This window comes from Magnolia sinica, chromosome 15 (assembly GCF_029962835.1).
Source record: "Magnolia sinica isolate HGM2019 chromosome 15, MsV1, whole genome shotgun sequence".
Lineage (NCBI taxonomy): Eukaryota > Viridiplantae > Streptophyta > Magnoliopsida > Magnoliales > Magnoliaceae > Magnolia > Magnolia sinica.
Genome location: NC_080587.1, coordinates 69985223 through 70010521, shown reverse-complemented (window position 1 = coordinate 70010521; position 25299 = coordinate 69985223). Strand labels below are relative to the sequence as shown.

Below are 25299 nucleotides of genomic sequence, written 5' to 3'. Positions count from 1 at the left end.
TAACAAAAATTTAATAATAATTGAGTTTTGAAGTATTTGAACCATGTTTCTAATCAGTGGTCTGTAATAAGAAGTTTAAAGTCATGAATCTTTTCCAATACAAATGCTATGTTTGTACAATAATTCAAATTACAGATTCAGCTACGTGACCCTTGTATAAGGTTCCTGGATTCAAGCAGGGGCCTGTTTGATAAAACATATGTTCAGCACTTGTCACTAAAATTTGATATTTTCAGTGATTTCACTGATTCAAATCATTTTGCAAACCCGACTTATTTAGTGCTGAAATTCATGGATCTCCACATTCAATCAGGTTTTATGTAAAACTAGTTTTGATGTAGTAGTAACCTTTTATACATGGCAGTTTATCATTGCTTTCACATTATAACAATGTTGAATTCAATGAAATGGTGCCATCACACCACAAACAGTAGCCAAAAGCTGTTGCCTGCATGAATGCATGTGCATAAGAATCCTTAACAAGAGAAATCATGTTTTCATGACATGGAAATATTTGCTGATTTTTTTTTATTTTTTTTTTAAAATTTTTTGAAGACACAGGGTGTCCCTGCCACTTTTGAGACGAGACTATTCCCTGCAGATACACACAATCACCCACAACCATGTGTATCGGGTAATGCCGAGGAGGGGAGTCGAACATAGCATTTGAATGTTAATATGTATCACTATAGAGTGATAAAGTCAGCATGCAGATAACTATGCAAAGTATACATATTCATAATTTCATCATACATAATGGATAATGATAGTTAAAGGAACACAGCATTTGGACCACCTAATTGGCAAGTACGCGCACACTTCCCACTTCTGGTAACATGATAGTACAGAGGAGTATCATTGTCTTACCAAGTTAACTTATTGGTCAGGGTGGTTCCCAACCTCAACTCCCTAGTTTAATAGTCTACTGATGTACATTGTAGATAGAGGAAAGATATTTGAAATGATTTAACTATAGCAGTAACAAGTGATTTCATAAGGATAACCGTTCAAAACTAAAATATAAACTAGAACAAGAAAATACTACTATTAACGAGTATACAAATTTTCGTCTGACAACAGTACGATCTTATGATAGTAGCATGTGCTTGACCGAACACTAAATTTTAACAGGCAACTTCTTCTTATTAAAGTCATTTGCAATCTGCAAAGAAATTTTTAAGGTTCAGAATTCAACAAAGGAAGTTATGGTCAAATGACTGAAATGACTCCCTCACCTGCGTCCAAGAGCTTGGAGGAAGTTCTGCATATTTCCAATAAGTAGAGCAAAAAGTAACAGGCCAAGCCCAACGATGCCCATAGTGAATAGAACTTCCCACACAAAAGAGCTGGGGACTAGGTTCCCAGCCAGAGTACTGATTTGCTATTATGTGACCAAAATAAACGAAATGAGAAAGCTGGTAAAGAGCAATGTTTAAGCATACACAGCACACTAGAAACGAATTCAATTTAGAAAAGGAAAAGAGGCCTTGCTCGTGTTTAGGACTAGCATTCATAGAAGAATCACACTAAAAGCACTATACATGCTATGGATTTTACACGAATGGTTCTAAAACCAATGTAATAAGATAAGGTTTTTTTTTTTTTTTTTTTTGGGGGGGTGGGGAATGGTATAAGGTCATATTTTATATTTGTATATGGAGCTTTGCTAGCATGCACGCATGTGCGGTAAAGTTCATATACATGCCAGACATGTGCCAACATGGCACATCGGTGCAAGATCCAATCCATCCATCAGGTTGATCCGACCTTCTGCAAGTTTTCTGAAAAATAAATATGGTGCTCTCAGCATGTGGGCCCCAATATTAGAAACAGGTCAATGGGTTAGAAAACTTCAGCCAAGTTTTTCATAGCTATACATTTGTTTTGCAAACTGTGGTCACTGCCCACCTGACCAGTGGATAAACCTTATTCTTGGGCTAGAGCATCAACATAGTGGTTCCTTTCTGATGGATGGAATGGATTTCAGACCTATCGTGCCATGCTGGCATGTGTGGCGTGTACATAAGCTTTATTGCACACGTGTGTGCACTTAGCAAAAAGCTTGTATATGATATATTGCATAAATGGTGGATAAATGAGCCAGTATTTCTCAACACAGAAATAGTTAAGCATTGTTGTCAAGGGGAGCAATGAATGTAAAGGTGCAGTTTGCAGACACTTTAGTAAATTGATACTAAAATAAAGCGCAAAACAGAGTTCACAATAATATTCCATGCAACGGAGTTTTAGAAAGAAAAAATGAACAATGGACCTCTGACCTCCTACAAATTTAGGATCATGAGCAATGTTCTTTATGTGGTTAGAAGAGTAAATACGAGGTTGGGTGCTCCCTGGAAAGTGGGGGATACTTTCACTGAATCTCCAGCATCTTAGCTCGGTTTCTCATTAGGCACTTTATCACATCGACAAATGAATTTGATAGCCAGTGGCCTATGAAGATGGTAGAAGGATACAATTCAAGTATACAAAAAGAGAATCACGGCCATCAAAAGCACAGATATGGAAGACTTCTCATTACTCGTTAGCTTGAAGAATTATGAAATGAGAAATAATATATCATTCTTAGTTGCACATGAACAGTCCAAATCGATCAAATGGATATTCATTAGGTACAGCCCATACTCCATGATCATCCAAAAATCACACTGAACGGATGATCCTATCCATCAAAAAGTTGGCCTTCTTTTGTATAGGTATGTGTTTCCCAAGCCATGGATGGAATAATTAGGATGATTTGACCAAAGTGTTTGTTTTAAATGGTGCAACCTGCTTATCAAGTCAATGAGATCTCAACACCTAAATTGCAAAGAAATGGACAAGAGAACACCTGCAAGAATATTAGAGTAGAGAGAGGGAGAGAGAGAGAGAGAGAGAGAGAGAGAGAGAACTTCATTGATATCAAACTATTCTCTTACCATCCAAAAAAAACCTCACACTTAGAAAAATATTGGAATGCATACTCTTCCTACACCACCCCCTCTTTTTATAGGCTCTAAATGAATCTCTAGTAAGAATCCCCCCAACTAAGAGATTGATTTCAAATCAATCATGGTTGACCTCAAATCAATCTAATCTACCTAAGATGGTAAAAGCCTAACAATAGTAAAAGAAAATATAGAAAATCCTAATTACATCTCTAAATCAACCCCATATCTTCAATCAAATCCCCTTCATATCTTCAATTATATCTTTAAATCAGCCTCCATATCTTTCAAAAATAGTAGATTGCAATCCTTGATTTAGGCCCCCAAATTTATAAATAAACCATCCAAAAATCAGCACGTGTTGGGCCTTACGATGGGTTGTGGGCCTAGGTCATCAGGCCATATAGTGAGCCTAGATGAGCCTGAGTAGGCTGTGGGCCTAGGTGGGTCATGAGCCTGCATCATTCCCTCGAGTTGGAAAGAACTCAACTCCAACGAATTGGATGCTTCATACAAGTAATAGAGGTTTGGATCCAATCATTTCAATCCGTCGCCTATGATCCATGTGCATTCAAAATAGGGCTTGTTCTTCCATTTCACCAAGTATTGCCTACATAGGCCCCGTCAAGTGTTAGTAGTCTTCATTTGCAACACTTGTTCAACTTCTTCCTTTTTTTTCATTCTTTAGGAGTTGCTTATCCATATCAATAATGGCTTCATCTTGCACGTTAGACGTCTCGCAATGGCACTCGAATAAATTTGCCAGATTGAAAGTTGACGAGATATCTAAGTTAGCTGGCAACTTGATCTCATAGGCATTATTATCCAACTTCCTCTTGACTCAACATGGACCAATTTTCTTAGACTTGAGCTTGTTGTAAGTTCACTCGAAAACCTTTCTTTGCGAAGATAAACCATAATTAAGTTACCTTCTTTATATATCTTGTAACGTTGATATTCATTCACTACTTCTCAATACCTAGTGTTGTTGTGTTCAACCTTCTTTATTTGAGCTTGTAAGTCTTAGACGTGCATGGCGAAAGCATCAGCATCTTCGCTCACTTGATCATGTACCACTAATGGCATTTAGTCAAGTACATGATGTGCATGGATCCTTATTCTTGCTCCGGTGGTAGACTCTCAGGAGTTTCAACACCCGGTCAAGGGTTCGAGCATCCATAGGTGGTGAAATCCCACTAAGGCGTGAGTGTGTGGGGTGTGTGTGTGTGTGTTAAAATAAAAGGTACATGATGTGCACTTCCCCATTTACTATCTCAAATAGGGATTTTTCTAGTAGTACAATTTACTGAGTTGTAGGCAAACTCAGCTTGAGATCGACTCTCAATTGACCTCAAGGTACGCATCCGTTGGATGGAATCCAACCAGAGATATTACTCAAGAGGTTACCAAGGTTTGTGTTAACTGTCTCAGTTTGGTCGCCTGTTTAAGGAAGATGTGTTAGAGATTTGAAACTTAGTCCCCAATCATTTTTATAAAGTGCGCCAAAAGTGGCCCACAAACTTCAAATCACGATCTGAAGTTATTGTTTTCAGTACCCTATGAAGTAGCACAACTTCTGTGAAAAATATGTTGGCGATATTCATACCGTCCATCATCCTTGTACAAAAAATGAAGTATGCCATCTTCAAAAAATGGCCCATCACAACAAAAATTGAATCTGCTCCCCTTTTAAGTCTTAGGAAGACCCAAAATGAAGTCCATAAAAATATCCACCCAATGTATGATTGGAATGGGAAGCAACGTATAAAGGCCGGTATTCTACATATAACCTTTGGAGACTTGGCATCGACAACACTGTGCCACAAACCGTTCAACGTCACGGTGCATATGGGGGTAGTAGCATTTTTCTTCCACGATGGCCAATGTTTTATCACTTCCAAAGTGGCCACCCAGTCCTCCTTCCTGTAGCTCAAATACGATCTTTTCTCATAACGATCCTTCGAGATTGCATAGGTGAGAACCCTTGAATAGATATCCGTCATGTGAGATGAATTCACACTTTGGATCTGAGCAATCCACACACTTGGCAAATACTTTGGCAAAAATGAGTTCCTCTTTGTATTATTCTTCTTTAATGCCTCGATTTTGATCACCCCCACAGCAAGAGTTCCTAGCAGAACCACCCTCCTACTAAAAGCATAGGCCACTTTGTTATGAGTTCCAACTTTGTGATTGGAAAGGAAAGCATATTCTTATAGGAAAGCCATCTACTCTGCATGACGAGCACCCAGCTCCATTTGGGAGTTGAGATATCTCAACGCTCATGGCCCGAGTATAAAATGAATTCCCGATAAATCAAGTAATGTCTCCAATGTCATAGTGCCTGGACAACTACATGGAACGCAATATCATATGTGGAGTAGTTCTTCTATACATCATTAAGCTTCTAACTAAAGAAAGCAATAAGCTTTCCTTCCTGACTCAACACTGAGCCAATGCCAACATTTGAAACGCCGCTTTTCACATCAAAGACATTGAAGTCCAGAAGTGCAAGAACCGAAGCCTCTATCATTCTTTTTTATTGCACCGAAGCTTCAATCCACCGCTTTAGTCCATTCAAATTTGCCTCCTTGCATATAATCGGTGAAAAGTATGATGATGATGCTAAAATTTTGGATAAATCTCCGATAAAATGTCACCAAGTTTGTGGAAAGAACAAATCTCTAAAAGGGTTCGTGGCGTGGGCCACTTAGCAATGGCTTTGATTTTCTCAAGGTCAACCTTGATCCCTTCTGCATACAAATACAATTGATGCAGGACATGAAATTTAAATATGATATGCAAGATCTCAAGCTTAAATCATACTAATTCAGAAACAATCACATAATAATTCCACATCCCACGCAAAAGCTCAAATATTCAAGTAAGGGGAATCTCCGCAGGTCCAGGCTTACATAGGCTAGGACTGGATCAGTAAAATTATGGACCAAACAATACTCAAGGAGAAATAGCAATCATCCACACATACACAGCAATCAGTCCCTAATCCAAGGGATTCACGAATTGTAATTCAAAAAATCCTAGGGTAAGAAAAGGGGCAAATGAAGTAGAAATCACGTAATCTAGGGTTAGGGTTATGAAAAACTGGTGTGAAATGGAAAAATAGGAAGAAAACCTGAACAAAATGACAACTCCCGCATGCGGACTACGTCCCGGGCATGACACAGGTGCGCAGGAGGCTGGCCGCACATGCGCTGGGGGCTCGAATCCCAAAGTGGCTTTCTAGGCTCTGGTCAGCCAGGGGGACTACAAACCCTCCAAATCTCGTGGCAATCCGACGTACGGTCTGGGCGCAGTGCTCCATCGAAGTTTCAGCCCTCCTGCGGTGCCAGATTCTGGAAACTGGCTGTATGGAGAAAATGGCTGCAAAAACTGGTAGATTCAAAACAAGAATGATTGTAGAAGGTGAGAGATATGGATGGAAGAAGGTGGGGGCGGATTGGGATAGGCATGACTTCGCACCATAGTAGTTAGCCCTTCGAAAAGGGAGGGCTTCGCACCCGCTTGAATTTTTCCACAACTCAGAGAGTAGAAAAAAACACGCATGAATTTTTATTTCTTCAATGAATGAAAAAGCTACAAGGGGTGTCTATTTATAAGCAAACCCTATACCCCAAAACTCGCACCATATGCGCAACCTATTACTTCACAATGAAGTAAACAAAAATAAAAATTAATCAAAGAAATCTAAACTGTCCATGATACTCTAAATAACATTAATAAGCAAAACCTAAAATATGAGATTAATCAGACTAGTGGGCCTCGATCATTAAATCCCATGACAGGCTTTACTTGACTATCGAGCTTGCTTCAATGAACTAAACTCTGTCTTCTAACTAGGAGGCCCTCCCTGGACGTCGTCATTGATCCAGATCGACGGTGGGGCCCTCCTTCTGGCGTACGTGCGTAGGGGGGGCGGCGTGCGTGTGCATGCGCGTGTGATGTCCCCATCAACTCTCCCCGGCTGCAAAGATTTCGCCACTGGCTGAATAAAACTCATGAACCACTCTAAGATGTCAGGATCGAGTCTCTGAAGCTCCTCCACAGTGAGCCACGTGTTGTCTAAAGTTGGGCGTAACTTCCATTTAACCAAGTGCTTTTGAAAACCGCCGTCCGACGTTGAAACTATCTGATGGTCCATGATATCCTCTATTTCCTCTCTAGTTGTGTGAAGGTTAGGTATGGGAGATAGAGGCTGGGAAGAAAGGTCAGGAAGAGGCCATGGATCAAGGGACAAATCTGAAAAATTAGGATGGATGGGCAAAGGGTCGGACAAAGTATCAGTGGTCCCCTGAAAAGTAACTAAATCTTCCACATTGAATGTAGAACTAATTCTCATGGAAGGTGGAAGATCTACCTCATACGCATTGAGACCGTTTTGTTTTATAATTTTGAAGGGTCCAGCGCTACACGCGTGTAACGTGCGAACAGCCCTCGGAGGATACCGCTCGGGCCTAATGCGGACCATCACAGGGTCCCCAATATTGAATTCTTTGAAACGTTTATGCTGGTCTGCAGAAAATTTGTAATGTTCATTACTGGTAGTGATCTTTTGCCTGATTTCTTAATGCAATGAATGAATGTGATACCCAAAATACTCTGCAAACTCTGATGGCCTATGGGACAATGACATGGGGACAAGATCAATAGACTTCCTAGGCTTATAACCAATAACGACTTGAAAAAAGGACTTAAACCTGTGGTCCTATTAACAGAACTATTGAATGCAAACTCGGCTATAGGTAGTACGGCGTCCCACGTCCTGGTGTGCTCCCCCACTAAGTATCTAAGTAAACTCCCTAGCCTCCTATTGACCACCTCAGTCTGACCATCGGTCCGAGGGTGGTAGGCAGAAGAAAATTGGAGCCTAGTATTCATCATATGCCATAGTGTCTTCCAAAAGTAACTCATGAATCGCACGTCATGGTCAGACACTATGGTTTTTAGTAACCCATATAGTTTGACGACCTTACTAAAAAACAGCTTGCCAACATGAGATGCGATGAAAGTCTTAGAACAAGGGATGAAGTGGGCCATTTTAGAGAAATGGTCCACGACAACAAATATGGAATCATGTTTCCAAATAGTCTTGGGAAGTCCAAATACGAAGTCCATACTGATGTCCTGCCAAGGGATGAATAGGACTGGCAAAGGTGTGTATAATTCTGTATTCTGTTTCTTTTGCTTTGTCAGTTGACAAGTACGATATTGCCCTATAATTTTGGTCACGTCTCGCTTGAGGCTTGGCCAATGAAACCTATCCTCCACCATGGCAATAATCTTGTCTTGATCGAAATGACCCGCGACCCCTCCTAAATGTAACTCTCAGACAAAAAAATCGCGGAGGGAGGTGCGTGATATGCACAAGCAGTCACTCCTAAACAAATATCCATCTAAAATCAAATACTCACTGCTAGCTCCTGATAGACTCTCTAACAACGACACGTACACCAGTGTTCGAAACATCGGTATTGCATTATGTATCACATTCTTGGGATACGGATACGTATCGGTTATCGCATGGGATATATCGGTTGTATCGTGGAATGTATCGCTGTTGTTGGAAACATGGGGAATCATTGGGAAATTGGTCGAATTTTTCAATGAAACTTCGGTGATTGTTAAAAAAGACATCAATACACATTTATAAATTAAAACATTACAAAAAACAAGTATACATAATAGGTTTTCTTTGTATTAGGGTCCTAATCTATGCATTGTCTAACTGAATTGATGCAAGTATATTCAATGTCTATTCATATAATTTATAAATGTAAGAAGACGTGGAAACACAAGCAATACACTCAAAAGCAGAAGAATAATCGCTAGATTAAGTTACATACATATTTGATTTGATGTTTGGACACAAAGATTGCAAACGATTTGCAAAAAATTAGGAAATTTTGATTTTTTTTTTCAATTTTAAATGACTTGGCCCATCTCCTCCAAATCTCGAAATTGAAGCTCCCAATTCATGATTTTTCACGTAAAAATCATGGATTCGTAACAATCTGACACTAATTTAACATGATTTACAGAAAATAAAAGGACTAAAATTCAAAAATGCTCACCAAATCGAACATGTGGGATATATCGCACTACTTGTGCGTTTCCTATCGCACTAGTGGTATACAAGATATATCGGGGGATATATCGACCGATATCATCGATATTTAATACACCGGCGTACACAACTCCGAAATTTGGAAACCAAGAATACTTTTCTTTGATGCGCTCAAGGCCCGTAACTTCAATGCTCATGGAGTTAAGTAATGCGACTCAAGGACTCAACGCGTCAGCAAGCTTCTTCTCTACACCGGCCTTGTGCTTAAGCACAAAAGTGTACTCTTAAAGGAATTGAACCCACTTGGCATGCCTAGGGTTTAATTTCTTCTGAGAGTTCAGATATCTCAAGGCCTTATGATCTGAGAATAATACGAATTTTTGCGGTAATTGATAATGACGCCAATGGCGCAGTGATTGTACTACCGCATAGAATTCTTTGTCATAAGTGGAATATCTTTGTTTCGCCTCATTCAGTTTCTCACTAAAAAAAGGCGACAGGGTGCCCTTCCTGACTAAGCACTCCTCCTATGTCGACTCTTAACGCGTCACATGCGACTTCAATGGCTTTTGAAAAATCTGGAAGTCGTATGACTGGAGCTTCGGTCATCTTGACCTTTATCTCCTTGAAGGCCTTCGAGGCGGCCTTTGTCCATTGAAACTCGCTTTTTTTTATGCAATTCGTGATAGGAGCCATAATGGAAGTGAAACCTCAAATGAACCGCCTATAGAAGGTGGCTAAGCCGTAAAAGTTGCACACCTCATGAATATTGCGGCGTTCAAGCCAATTAACAATGGCTTTGACCTTTTCGGGATCCGCCGATATGCCCTCAGCTGACACAATAAAACCTAAGAAGATCACACTACTAGATAAAAACGCACACTTCTTTAGGTTGGCATACAACTTCTTGGCCCTAAGGATCCCACAAACCTGCCTCAAATGGTTGAGGTGTTGCTCCTTAGTCATGTTATAAATCAAGATATCATCAAAGTATACGACCAGGAACTTCCCCATGAAGAGCCTCAACACTTGGGTCATCACCCGCATGAAAGTACTTAGGGCATTAGTTAAACTAAAAGGCATAACTAACCACTCGTATAGCTCATCCTTTGTCTTGAAGGCCGTCTTCCACTCATCACCACGGCGTACACAGATTTGGTGATAACCACTTTTGAGGTCAATTTTTGAGAAGATAGTAGCATCAGCCATCATATCCAGCATGTCATCAAGACGTGGTATAGGAAACCGATACTTGACTGTAATTTTGTTGATGGCCCTACTATCAACACACATCCTCCATGTGTCATCCTTCTTGGGTGTAAGAAGAGCGGGCATAACACATGGGCTCATGCTCTCTTGAATGAAACCCTTCTCTAGGAGCTCATCAATCTGTCTCTTCAACTCAACGTGCTCCTTTGGGTTCATTCTGTAATGTGGGAGGTTTGGTAGAGTCGCCCCATGTTATATATCCCTCATTGGGAGAAGCTCATCCAATAGATCCTCAAGAAAGACATCACAAAACTCATGCACTACCTAAATGGCCTCGGTGGGTAATTCTACACTAGCCTTTGGTACACTCCCTAGCCACGAGGGCATATACCATTGAGTCCGCCTCCGTTTCTCGCTCAAAGTCTTTGGCATTCAAAATATGAAGCAATTTGGACTTGAACATCAACTCCTTCAATTCTTTTGAGCCGCTCACACCACTCTGTGTGGTGGACTCCTTTCCAGTCGTATTCTTAGGTGGTAGAGGATTTAGCTTGACCTTCTTGCCCTCAAACCAGAATGTACACACATATGAATGACCAAATATGGTGACATCCCTGTCATAGAGTTATGGTCTGCCCAGAATAATATGACCAACATCCATAAGAACAACATCACACCAAAGTGTCTTTATAAGATCCAAACTGAACGGGAACAAGACATCGGTGTGACACTGAAATGGAAGTTTCATAAACCCAGGAGACTTTATAGGGTTAAGGATGGGCTTCCAGCTTTAAGCCCAAATGGCTCACAATGCTAGTTGATGCCACGTTGGCACAACTACCACTATCCATGATTATCTTACAGCTCTTTTCCCCACATTTTGCAAAAGTATAGAAGATCGTGTTGCGGCGCCAATCGTCTATATTCTTGGCTTGAGCAAAGGCGCAACGCACAACTGCGAGGGTCGCAGACTCTTGCAGTCCCTCTTCATCATCACTAGGGGTTTCTGCTAACTCATATTCTTCCTCCTCACCATTACTCTCTGGGGGCATTACTTCTACTTGTCCGTCAATAAGTACTTTGGTGCCCTCTCTCGTGCCGCACTAGTAGGCAAAGTGACCAAACCCCTGACACTTAAAACACCTAGTGGCCCCACTTCCACGTGAACTAGACCCAACAATTTCTTTACCCTTATCTTCCTTGGACCTAGGCTGAAAATTGTTGGAAGGTTTGTTTTGGTATCCAATGTTAGGTTTAGCCCCAGAGGGATTGGCCTTAGCACTAGAATCGCGAAAGTCAAACCGCCTCCCCATAGACGCTTTGAGATATTGCTCAACATCCAACACTACTTGATACAACTATTCAATAGTGTCTGTCTTTGGCGAGCAACTCTCTCCTAATGTCGGACGGAGGCCCGTTTTAAAACGAGCAAGGGTGAGTACGGGGTCAAGTACTCTTCAAATTTCTCAATATAGTCAGCAACACTCATGGAACCCTGTTGAAGAGACTGTCACTCCTCAATCAACCGCAAGCGATAAGAGAAGGGGATGTACTTTTCTTTAAGCGTTTCTTTCATTTCTCCCCAATGGACTATTGGGAGTTCCCTCGCTCTTTCTTTCTTTCGTTCAACCGTCGCCCAAAACCTCTTTGCTTGACCCACAAGCTTCATCTTGGCAAATCGGACTCGTCGAGCATCCGACATGTCATACCACTCAAAATAGTGGTTCATATCTGCCAACCAATCTAGAAAGGCTTTAAGGTCCAAGTGGCCATCAAATGTAGGAGCATCTATTCTAACTCTGTTGAGGAGTTGCGCATCTGGGTCATATTGATCATGATGTCCCTCGCGGGGTGGGTGCATAGGTGCGTGCCCATGACCAACTCCTTGGCCGCCTCCATTCCTTGGTCTAACCTCCTGACCGCCTACCTGAGATTGGGCATCTTCCCTAATGGTGGGGTTTGCCCCGAGGGAGGCCTCTATTTAGGTAACGCGATCATTAAATTGGTCAAGGCGTTGATCTATGTGTTGTTCCAAGCGCTTACTCAAGGAATCAACCTGCTGGGTTAATTTGTCCACTGATTCCTGCAGTTGCTCCATGTTTAGTATAGGGTGCAAACCAAAACCACGACCTGTACGTGTGGGCATATACTTATTTACTCAACCTAAGGACTTTCTATGACGACTATATGCAACTAAATGGGACTAAATGATCCTATGAGACTATATGAGGGAAACTACAAAGTGTTACTAAAATTCAGCAATATAGTTGCAAAATAAGGGAATAACAGAAAATTACAGCAATGTGAATTGCTAACTTCCTGCTAACAGAAATTTCAGCAACTAATATCAGGGACTACGGTCTTCTAAACAGCCATATGTGATGAAATTGAATGCATGAATGACTTAAACAAACTAACCCTAAACATGTAATATATTCCCCTATAAGAACCCTAGGCTCTGATACCAAATTTGATGCAGGACGTGAAATTTAAATATGATATGCAAGATCTCAGGCTTAGATCATACTAATTCAGAAACAATCACATAATAATTCCACATCCCACACAAAAGCTCAAATATTCAAGGGGAATTTTTGCAGGTCCAGGCCTACACAGGCTAGGACTGGATCAGTAAAATTATAGACCAAACGATACTCAAGGGGAAATAGCAATCAGACCCTAATCCAAGGGATTCACAAATTGCAATTCAGAAAACCCTAGGGTAAGAAAAGGGGCAAACGAAGTAAAAATCACGCAATCTACGGTTAGGGTTATGAAAAACTGGTGTGAAATGGAAAAATAAGAAGAAAACCTGAACCAAACGACAGCTCCCACGTGCGGACTGCGTCCCGGGCCTGACGCACGAGCGCAGGAGGCTAGTCGCAGGTGCGTTGGGGGCTCGAATCCCAAAACGGCCTTCTAAGCTCTAGTCGGTCAGGGGGGACTACAAACCCTCCAAATCTTATGGCGATCGGACGTACGGTCTGGGCGCAGTGCTCCGTCGAAGTTTCGGCCCTCTTGTAGGGACAGATTCTGGAAACTGGCTGTATGGAGAAAAACGGCTGCAAAAATTGGTAGATTCAAAGCAAGAATGATTGTAGAAAGTGAGAGATATGGATAGAAAAAGGTAGGGGCGGATTGGGATAGGCGTGGCTTCGCACCACAGTAGTTAGCCCTTCGAAAAAGGAGGGCTTCGCTCCCACTTGAATTTTTCCACAACTCAAAACTCAGAGAGTAAAAAAACACGAATGAATTTTTATTTCTTTAATGAATGAAAAGGCTACAAGGAGTGTCTATTTATAAGCAAACTCTATACCCCAAAACTCGCGTCATGTGCGCAACCTATTACTTGGTGAACAAAAATAAAAACTAATCAAAGAAATCTAAACCGTCCATGATACTCTAAATAACATTAATGAGCAAAACCTAAAATATAAGATTAATCAGACTAGTGGGCCCCGATCATGAGATCTCATGATGAGCTTTACTTGACTATCGGGCCCGCTTCAAAGAATCAAACTCCGTCTTCTAACTAGGAGGCCCTCCCTGGATGTCGTCATCGATCCAGATCAACGGTGGGGCCCTCCTTCTGGCATACGTGCAAAGGGGGGGCGGCGCGCATGTGCGTGCACGCGTGATGTCCCCATCAACAATACTATTGACTCCCTTCATAGTACATCCAATATTTGTCATAAATGATCAAGATGAACAGATGAATCAAGACTAAAAACAAGAACATCATCAAAGTAGACAACTAAGGGGCAGAGAACCTTTGTCCTCAGCCACATGAAAGTGCTCGGCACATTTGAAAGGCCGAATAGGATGACGAGCCACTCGTACAACCCATCTCGAGTCTTAAATGCCGTCTTCCAGTAGTCTCCATGCTCAATATGTATCTAACGATATCAGCTCCTCGGTCAATCTTTGAAAAGCCCTTTGCCCCATGCAATATGTCCAGCATATCATCCAAGTGAGGAATAGGAAACCAGTACCTTTTTTATACACACACTCACACCTCCACACACCAACGCACCGACACCACATAGTGGAATTTCACCACAATGGGTACTCGAACCCATGACCCCGTGTTGAAACTCTTGTGAGTCTACCACCGAGGCATGAGTCAGGACCCAACGCTTGATAGTAATCCGGTCGATTACACGAATGTCCATGCACATCCTCCAATATCCATCTTTCTTAAGAGTTAATAATGCATGAGTAAGGACCCGGTACTTGATGGGAAACCAATATGTGATAGTAATCTGGTCGATCGCACGACTATCCATGCATATCCTCCAATATCCATCTTTCTTAAGAGTTAATAATGCAGGAACAACACATCGTGACATGCTTTCCGAAATTAAACCTTTTTGTAGCATCTTAGTAACCTGTCAATGAAGTTTGGTATGTTCAGTAGGACTCGTCCAGTGGTGTGCAAGATTCCATAAACTCAAACCCCACACTAAATCAATGTGGTGTTGAATGCTCCTCATAGAAGGAAGTCCAACTGGGAGTTCTTCGGGCACCAAGTCTTCATATTCACGACAGAGCTCTTGTACAAGAGGCAGAACATCTAACTGCTTCATGTCTTCTTTAGCAACTAAGACATAAATGATGCTAGTCTCCTTGCTTCCTCTTTAAACTTCTACACACTAAGTGATTTTTTACCCTCTTTATAAAATTTGGGTGTTGGAAGATGCAATGTGATATTAACACCATCCTTAACAAAGAATTGGTGTTGGACCAAGTCAAATGCACCATATCTTGGTCCCACAACCACAATCTCCCTAACAAAATGTGACATGCATCCATGAAGACCACGTCACACCACACTTTATCCTTGTACTGATCCAACAAAGAACGAAACTAAGCACATGGAGTTAACATAAACTTCTCCCACTTTCTTAAGCTAACAAATCTAATATGGTTGCAGATGCTCATGTTCATTGAATTTTAATTTATCCACCATATCTTATGAGACCATTCTCACTGCTCCCCTCATCTGCCAAAATTGTGTGTATCTTCCCACTAAAAGTACAAGTCATGCAAAGATATTATGTCGCAACCATCACCCTTCATCAACCACCAGAGGCATTGATAGCATAGTCCATTGAATAACTAACAATTCTCCCCTATCACCATACACATCTGCTACATTTTCTCCAACATGCATCTCATCCTCATATGCATGTTGTTCATATTGTGTCCAAATCGACTTTCATTTCATCTAGTCGGGAGTGCCTTAAACATAACCTCCTTCCTCAGCCAAATTTAATTTAATTGTGAATTGATGTTCAGGACAGTGAAAAGAATGATGTCCCGGTTGCCCACACTTAAAATACATGGAAGGAGTGTTGCTTTTTCCCATCTTGGGTGCATTAACCTACCTCCATAACTACCTCCCCTGAGTTGGGGCTTAGCTTCATTGTTGAACATTGGCTCATTGATCATCGGCCTATGCAAGGCCTTGTGGTTGCCTTACGTGGGAAGTTAACATGCTACCCCGTTGATGACAACTCTCGTAGGTAGTGTTTTACTATGTGACTGCATGTGCGCACAATGGAGGGGAAATCGCATATGCGACTGTGGCATATGCGATCCCTGCACATATGCGATCGCATATGTCAAGTATGTGACAATATGCGATCGCATACAGCATATGCAGCATATTGGCCCAACAGTCAGAAATTTGACCATTGGGACTTTATTTTATTTATTTATTTTCAAAATCCAACCTTTTTGGCTATAAAAAGGCATTCATACCCCTTATCTACATTCTACATTCACTCTCTCTCTCTCTCTCTCTCTCTCTCTCTCTCTCTCTCTCAAAGTCTCAAATCTCTCATTCTCTCTTACATAATCACATCTCCATCTTTCAACTCTAAAGTTCCAAGTGGCCAAGGCCCAAGCTACAGCTTCTTTCAAGTTTCGATCAAGATTCAAGAAAGTAGAAGCAAGAATACATCAAATTCCAAGTCAAGTCTCTCATTTCATTTTCTACATCTATCTCATATTTCTCATTCATTTCATTTTCTACATTTCTCTTATTTATTATGTTCATTCTCTAGTTACATAACATTCATTCATACATTCTCCCTTTCTCTACATTCTACATTTTTTAATCTCTAGATTTGGATTCTCAATAATCTATAATTCTACATTCATTCATTCTCATTTCATTTCTATATCTCTATAATCCCTAGATTCTCATTTCTACAATCTACATAACTACATTCATTCATTCTCGTTTCTCTCTTTAGTCATTCATTAATCTTTATTCTCACTTCTCATTTCTATATCTCTTATTCTATTTAATCTCTAGATTCTCATTTCTATTCTACGACCTACATTCATTCATCATTCTCATTTGTCATTTGCTACAAAGTAGGTACAAGTACAATCTACTTTCATCTCATTTGCCATTCACTCATTTGTCATTTCTACATTTCTCTTTCTATCTCTCTTTCTCTATATTCTTGAGTCAAGAGACTCGAGACATTTTTTATTTTTAGTTTGTTACAACTTACAAGAAGATAATATTCAACTTTCAAGAAGCAAGCAAGAGTTCAAAGAAGGCAAGAATCTACATTCTACAAGAGCAACAAGAGTACAAGACTACAAGTCTACAACTACAACATTCAAGATAAGAATCTCTCTCTCTCTCTCTCTCTCTCTCTCTCTCTCTCTCTCTCTCTCTCTCTCTAGTTTTGAGCCTTTAGTTTAGTCTCTAGTTTTTAGTTTTTACAACTTACAAGTTATTACATGAAGAATCAATACACCATGTCATCTTCCCAATCTTCCTCTTTGAAATTAAAGTCGAATAACTTGGGTTGGAAGTATGGGCACTATAGTAGTGTTACGGATACGACTCACATCGTATGTGAGTTATATGGGTATGCAAGTTATGGTGGCATTGTGTGCCACAAGCAATACCTTGCATATTTAGTGGGGTCAAATGCAAAAGCATGCGATAAAATTACTCCAGAAATCCGAAGGGAGATCATGGAGTACATGGATAAACAATCGAGAAAGACATGTGATAGTGTCTTACATCAAGAGGAATATGTGGGACAAGATGCGTATAAGGATTTAAATGTAATTGATATAGATGAAACTAACCCTACCCCCTTACGTTGACAGACCGGTCTAGACCACCACCGGCCTCAAAAAGAGCTTGTGGGCATGGGCCCATAGATAGATGGTGTAGACCACACCCCGAGGATATAGTCAACCAAAGGGTTGGGTCAAACAACTTTAGAAAATCGGTATAAACAAAAATATAGGAATACCACTACACAATATATCGCAAAGTTGTTTTACCAAATCGGCATTGCTTTCAGCGTAGTTAAATCGAAAAAGATTTAAAGTCATGTTTGAGGCAATATGTCAATTTGGACTTGGGCTTAAACCTCTTTCATATCATGAAATGAGGGAGAAGTGCCTCAAAGTCGAGATTAATTATACACGATCATTCATAGCCGAATATAAGGAATTGTGGAAAACATATGGTTGTTCACTCATGACCAACAGATTGACCAATAGATCCAGTAGGTCTCTCATAAACTTTCTGGTGAATTGTACAACTGGGACAATGTTCTTGAAATCTGTGAATGTATCGGTCCATTCTCACACTACAAATTACTTATTTCATTTACCAGAAACTATACGTGAGGAAATAGGGGAGAAATACGTTATCCAGGTACTTACAAACGACGAAGCCTCGTACGTAGCTGTCTGTCGTCCTCTTGTGGAGAAGATGCGTCGTTTATTTTGGACCCCTTGTGCGGCCAATTATATTGATCTTATGTTAGAAGATATTTGTAGGTTATTTATAAAAGCAATTGCAGTAACAAGAAGAATCACAGTCTTTATGTACAAAAACTTCATTCTTCTCAATCGAATGAGAAAATACACTAGGGATAACTTGCTATGTCCAGCAGTCACCCGTTTCGCTATAGACTTCTTGACACTACAAAGATTAAATGCAAAAATAAAAAAACAAAAACAAAAAACCAGAACTTAGAAGCTTCTAGTGTCGGCCGATTTTACAAATGGGCCTTAGTCAAATAAGACTGAAGGGAAATAGGTTCAACAAACAATCCTTTCGAAAAAAATTTTACATAAGTGGCAAAGACGCTAAAAACATCAGAGCCATTAGTCATTGCGTTGAAATAAGTGGACGAGGATGAGAAGCCAGAAATGGGTTATATATATGATGCGATGGAGAGGGCGAAAAATAAGATCATGGAGCATTTTAACTATAGGGAGCGTGATTATAAGTCATTATAGATATTATAAATAAAAGATGGGGCAGTCAAATGTCATTTCCATTGTATTCGGTTATCTACATCCTTAACCAAGCATGTTTATTCGCTTCCCCCGATCTAAGAAAAGAACAAATTATACATATGGTTGGTTGTATTGATGTGTTGGAAAGAATGATTCCAGATAGAGAAGAACATAACAAGATATCATCTCTATTGGACTTCTATACAAAGAGTGAGGACATATTCTCAAGGAATATCGTCGTCAGGCATCAGAAAATGAAATCACCCAATAAGTAGTATTGTCCCAACTCTCGTACAAATAGTTTTTTACCATTTGTGCTACAAAGTCCAAGTGTCTAACCTACTCTACTTGAACTGTTTTTCTCAAATCTCAGCTGACTGCTAGGCTACCTCTGGAGTGGACCCGAATAGGAAGGCCCTAAGGAAGTTGGCCATGAGGATTCTTAGACTCACGTGTTCTGCTAGCGGTTACGAGTGCAACTGGAGCATGTTCAAGGCGATAAGTTTGGAAAATTGAAAATATTAATATGTTATAATTGGGAACTTGGGAGTTGGGATAATTGTAAGTGTAAGTTAAGCTAATGCTTTATGCTTAATGCCTAATGCACACTTTCTTTCATGCAAATTCACACCAAGAAAAGGAATTACCTTAAATGAATGAAGTTCAACTACTTGGTCTTCATCTAATACAATCAAAAATTGCGAGAACGATTCTAGGCTAGGAAAAAGAATCCTGGTTTTTATGACCCTATCTACTTAGATGAGCTGCATGCAGATAATGAGTGTCTCGTAGAGACGAAGGACTCAGTCTTTGCTGGTGAGGGGCTGACATGAGCCTAAGTTGAAGATGTCGAATTCGGATCGACACATGAAGAAGGTACTTCTACTTCCACTGGAAGGCAAAGGAAAGGTGGGGCAAGTGGTAGCAGTTAACCCATGGAAAAGATTGAGGAGATAGAAGGAGGAAATGATAATGAAGCTGAAGATCCACATTCACCGTTGGATGTTGATGAAGTATTAGTACAAACAAATGATGAAGATACAAAAGAAGAAGTATATGTGGAAGAAGGAGATGACTCTGATGATGACGGCAATGATGACAATGGTGGTGATCAAATGCCGCAATGGCAAATAGATCAATGTATATAGCATTTAGTATTATTTTATTAGTGTGTATAACTTGTAATTTGTAAATTATATTTCTATTTTTTACAATCAATAATAAATAAATAGCTTTTTCATTTTGTTGTTACTTGTTAGTTGTTACTTTACTTCTTACTTGTTAAGTATTAAATGTTAGTTGTTAACTTTATCAATGAATATTGATGACATGATGTTTAATTCATTGTTTAATTGATTTTATTTCACTCAAATGTATTTTAAATATGTAAAATTAGTTATCTATTAACTTAGAAAAGTTCCCCCTAATTTCTTATATTTTTTAAATTTTTTTCTTATTTCCCTATTTTTTCAATTTTTTTTAATTTTTCGAAAAAAAAAAAAACAAAACAAATATGCGGTCGCATATGCGATTCAACAAAATTGCTCGTAGGGCACCAAATCATCACCCAAGTCCCCAATTAAGTATCTCATTGGTTTTCAATGCAAGTGTATATGCATTAGACATTTTAAATACATCTTGGAAAGCCAATTTGTTTCTGATATCCAAGTTAAGACCATTAAGACATCTTGAAATCTTTTGCACTTCATACTGACAAAACCCTACCTGTGATGTTAAAGTATGGAACTCCTCGGCATATTCATTTACTCAGAAAGTAAAAGAAGGTAAAGGAAAACAAAAATTGTTCATGGAATATATACTTCTCCACACATTCAAGTGAAATACAATCTGGAATTCTCTCTTTTCTTCTCTAAGTTTTAGTGAAAATTACAAATTGTATACAAAAGAACTGAATAAAAAATGTCCAAAAAAAAAAAGGGCAGATGCACAAGGCATAAGCATACCTGGAAACCCCAAAACATAGAATATATGTATCTTGTGATAATACTGTGTTCAGTAGAAATGAGAACAGCCTGTACGTAAATTCCATACGAGAAAGATCCATTATCTGTATTAAAACAATCAGTAGCATTGGGGCTGTTTTGCCAGGACTGCCAGTCTTGGTTGGAAGCAAATTTTTCAGTGTTGTCATGCCCACAGTCTATGAACTGTTTACAGGATGGCACTTGAGATGCATCACAAGCCTCTCGCAGGCATTGATTTACTCTCTGAAAGAAAGGTGTAAATAGTAAAAATTATATCAATCTTTGCAAATGCAAATTTACAAAACGCCAATTTCAAATATATCCCACTCAAGGTGGGAGAGCCATATAATAACTCTCGAAGACATAAACCACCTGCATAAGGCTATCATATAAATTGCAGACTAAAGGCTACACAGACAAATAACTTTGAACAAAATAGAAGAGTTCCAAGTGAATAGTATAAATTGAAGACTAAATGCTACACAGACAAATAACTTCGAACAAAATAGAAAAGTTCCAAGCGCATCGTATAAATTGCAGACTAAAGGCTACACAAAGACAAATAACTTTAAACAAATTAGAAGAGTTCCAAGTTCCAACCATCATGGGTAAATGTATAAGTTAGTAGGATTTAATAGGGTAAGTCACGAGGGGTAGGGCTATCAACCGGACCCTCATGGGCACCCGATGAACCCGACCCAATTTTAATGGTTTAAGAAATGGTGTCAGGTTCGGGTCTCGCTTTTTGGACCAAGTTAAAAATTGGGTCTATCCGAGTTCAAGTCGGGTCCATGTCACATGGACCCAAATAAAGCTAGGTCAGGTTGGGTCTGGTTAGTTTTAATAGTAAAATTATATATATTTAATATGAATTGATTATTCTAGTAAAAGAAATGAGGTTTAATAAACCGCGCACGTGTGCGCAACCATCCATCCAATAGGCCCAACCATGTAAATGCTCTTATTTGTCCAAAGCAAACTCAAAACTTAGATCCCAAGCTCCAACCCCATTGGACCCAAATCCAAGTATCCAAGATCTAGACACAGACCTGAAAGTAGCAAGACCTGAACCCTGGGTCCTATAGGACCCGAACTTAACCCAACCCGTTGACAGGCCTGACTAGGGGTACTATGTCATTTGTTTTGATACTTAATGTTCGTGGTACTGTTTACTATGGGGATTTCAATCGGTTTTAATATTTGTAAGCATATAAAATAATGCCATGACATGAATAGTCATGTGGAGAGTGTTTTGTGCAGAAAATAAGCTGTGTGTGTGTGTGTGTGTGTGTGTGAGAGAGAGAGAGAGAGAGAGAGAGAGAGAGAGATTTGTGTCTAAGCTTGTTGGTCATATAAAGCAGCCGAGTAATCTCTTTTATTACTAAGGATAGAAAAAAGACTAAAACACCACTATGCTAAACATAAGACAGCACTCTTTTCTCCTTTTATATTAATATATAGTCATCTTTCAAAAAAAAAAAAAAGACAGCACACTATATAAGGATGGCTGCAAAAACCTCACATACACGCAGAAACATTCCAACACCCCTTCAAGTTGGAACATTACAACCACCATGCCCGACTTGTAAATAATAATATTTAATCAATCACATTTTAGAGGCTAGGTGAAGACATCTTGACACAGGACAGATGCATTAACCAAAAAACATGTGAGATCGAGTAGCAGAATTAAGACAATTAACAAAAAAACACAAGCATTGCCATAATCATCACGAATCCCATGAAAACCAAAAAAATATCACACATGATCATAGCCTAAGTTACTAACATCGTAACACAAGATCATTAAATAAAAAGAAACTAAGATCTAATGGATGTAGGGACATCCCATTAGCATAGGGTATAGTCTATTTCAAAGTAGAAAACCTAATACAACCTAGGGTAAAAATTAGGGTTTGAGTAATTTGGAAAAGTAGGAAAATTAGGGATTTTAGGTTTAGGGTTAGGGTTTTGAGAATGGAAAAAAGGAATTTTGGTATAAGGATGATGGAAGACCAAAAGGGGCAAGGTGTGGCCGTACGGCCAACCCGAAGGATTCACACGTGCGGCTGTACGGTCACACGTGTGGAGTGGGATGGATGGGTTTAGGTCGATTAGGGTTTGGACGGTAAATTGATAAGGAAAATGTGGGTTTAGGAAAAGACGAAGATCTGAGATGGGAGAATGAAGAACCTGAAGAAAATACTTGGATGAAGGGTATGTCTGCAGACCCTGAGAAAGTCAAGGTCATTGCCAATTGGCCTGAGCCGTGTACCATACACGACGTGCTTTCATGGCCTAGCTACATTCTATCGACAGTTCATCCGTGGATTTTTCTTAATTATGGCTCCCATCACGGATTACATACGAAAAGGAGAGTTTCAATGGACTAAAGTCGTGGCATAGGCTTTCTCAGAAATTAAGAAGAAGATGACAGAAGCGCTAGTTATGCGTCTACCTAACTTTACCAAAGCCTTTGAGGTAGAATGTGACACGTCAGGAATTGTCATAAGTAGAGTGTTAAGCAAAAAGGGACATCAAGTGGCATTTTTCAATGAGAAGTTGAACGAGGCTAAACAACGCTACTCCACTTATGACATGGAGTTTTATGTGGTTGTGCAATCATTGCGCCATTGGCGGCATTATTTATTACCGCAAGAATTCGCCATGTTCTCTGATCATGAGGCCTTCAAATATTTGAGCTCTCAAAAGAAGTTGAGCCCTAGGCATGCCAAGTGGCCACAATTTCTTCAAGAGTACACGTTTGTGCTTAAGCACAAGGCCGAAAAAGATAATAAGGTTGCTGACGCACTTAGCCGTCATATCATAAAGCTGCGGTCCATGAGTATTGAAGTTACAGGCTTTGAGCAACTCAAGGGTGAGTACTCAAACTGTCCTAATTTTGAGATCATTTATGTGCCATTGTCTAGTACTCAAGGGTGAGTACTCAAACTATCTTAATTTTGAGATCATTTATGCGCCATTGTCTAGTGACCCGCCCTCAAGGAGTGCGGAGTTCGTCCTTACAGATGGATATCTTTTTAAAGGGGACAAGTTTTGTATCCCATGCACATCCCTCCGTGATCTTCTAGTTTGGAAGCTGCATGCTGGAGGGATAGCAGGTCACTTTGATTGAGATAAAATAGTTGCCCTTGTGTCTGATCGTTTCTATTAGCCTAATCTCCAGCAAGATGTAACTAAGATTGTAGGGCAGTGCCGGACATGTCAACTGACGAAGCAGAGGAAGCGAAATACAAGTTTATATACTCATTTACCAATTCCACATGCCCCGTGACAAGATGTTAGTATGGACTTCGTGCTTAGGCTTCCCAAGACTATTCGTAAGCACGATTCCATACTCATGGTTGTTGATCAATTTTCTAAGATGACCCATTTTCTACCCTCTTATAAGACCTCAGATGCCTCCCACGTTGCTAAGTTATTCTTTAAGGAGGTTGTGCGACTTCATAGAGTACCTAGATCCATTGTGTCTGACAAAGATACTAGGTTCACTAGTTATTTTTGGAAGACTCTCTGGCACCTTATGGGTACGATGCTCCAGTTTTCTTTAGCATATCATCTCCAATCGGATGGTCAAACAAAGGTAGTGAATCGTAGTCTAGGGAATTTGTTGAGATGTCTGGTTGGAGACAACCACAAGACCTGGGACATTGTTCTTCCCACAACAGAGTTCGCGTATAATTCTTCAGTGAACGGGTCCACAAGAATGAGCCCATTTGAAATCGTTTTAAGTCTTAGACCCCAAGCCCCCAAAGATTTGATCCCCACGGCTACCCCACAGTGTCCTTCAAAGTTAGGAGAGTCCTTCGCCCAGCATATGCATGCATTGCATAGTGAGATCAAGAGGAAGATTAATTCAAGTAATGAACATTATAAACTTTATGCTGACACTCACAGGAGATTTAAGGAATTTCAACCTAGAGATGACGTCATGGTTCGTATTAGGTCTGATCAGTTTCCACCTGAATCCGTGAATAAGCTTCATGCCCGTAGCATAGGCCCACATAAAATTGTGAAAAGGTTGAGGTCTAATGCTTATATTGTTGATATCCCTGCTACCATGGGCATCAATTCCACATTTAATGTGGAAGATCTAGTTCCCTTTCACAATCCATTACCTCTATCTACTAGTTCCCCTGTTTCTTCCCAGACCCCCCCTATATATGGACCTTGGCCATAACCTAACCTTCCTGTACCCATCTTACCTTGTCTTCCACCTACACCGAAAAGAGACGAGATAGGGGAAATTTTGGACTCCAATGCGGTTTCCACTCGCTCCGGGAGTTTCTATAAATTCCTAGTCAAATGGAGGAGCATGCCCATTACAGATAATTCTTGGATCACAGAGATAAGAGTTGCAGCGTATCAACCCCGACTTGCTCGAGAGATATAGAAGTCCACTTTCGCTAGTGGCGAACTCTTCCTACCCGGGAGAATTGATGGAGACATCAGTGGTGCACCTTTAAAGTGTACCAGAGTAGGAGATGTCGCCGACAGAGTAACGGAGCGGATGAATTGATGTGGACGCACGCGGGGTCCATCAGACCCATTTTCTGACGCGCTACGAGTGCAGGAGTGGCATGACCACACCCTAACCAGAGGCCCATGGATCAGATTTCACACCCTGTCGCATGGGTGTTTTAGTTTTAGACTTTTTTTTATACTTTTTCCTTGTTTCGGGAGCTTTATTGCATTTTCATTATTTTTTTACGTCTTTTTGTTGTTTTTATTGTTTTCAGGGACTTTAGTGCACTTTTACTTTTTT

The 25299-nt window shown here is 40.1% G+C and overlaps 1 protein-coding gene across 1 annotated transcript in view; it reads right to left on the bottom strand.

The window, feature by feature from the left end:
• Positions 1–25299, bottom strand: part of LOC131228042 (probable cyclic nucleotide-gated ion channel 20, chloroplastic) — a 54396-nt gene that overhangs the window by 7167 nt on the left and 21930 nt on the right. Inside the window, exons 7-8 of the mRNA XM_058223878.1 lie at positions 20493–20756; positions 1236–1381 (exon numbers count right to left, since the gene is read on the bottom strand). Of these exons, the coding sequence (XP_058079861.1) occupies positions 1236–1381; positions 20493–20756 (410 nt within the window). The remainder of the gene's footprint in view (positions 1–1235; positions 1382–20492; positions 20757–25299) is intronic.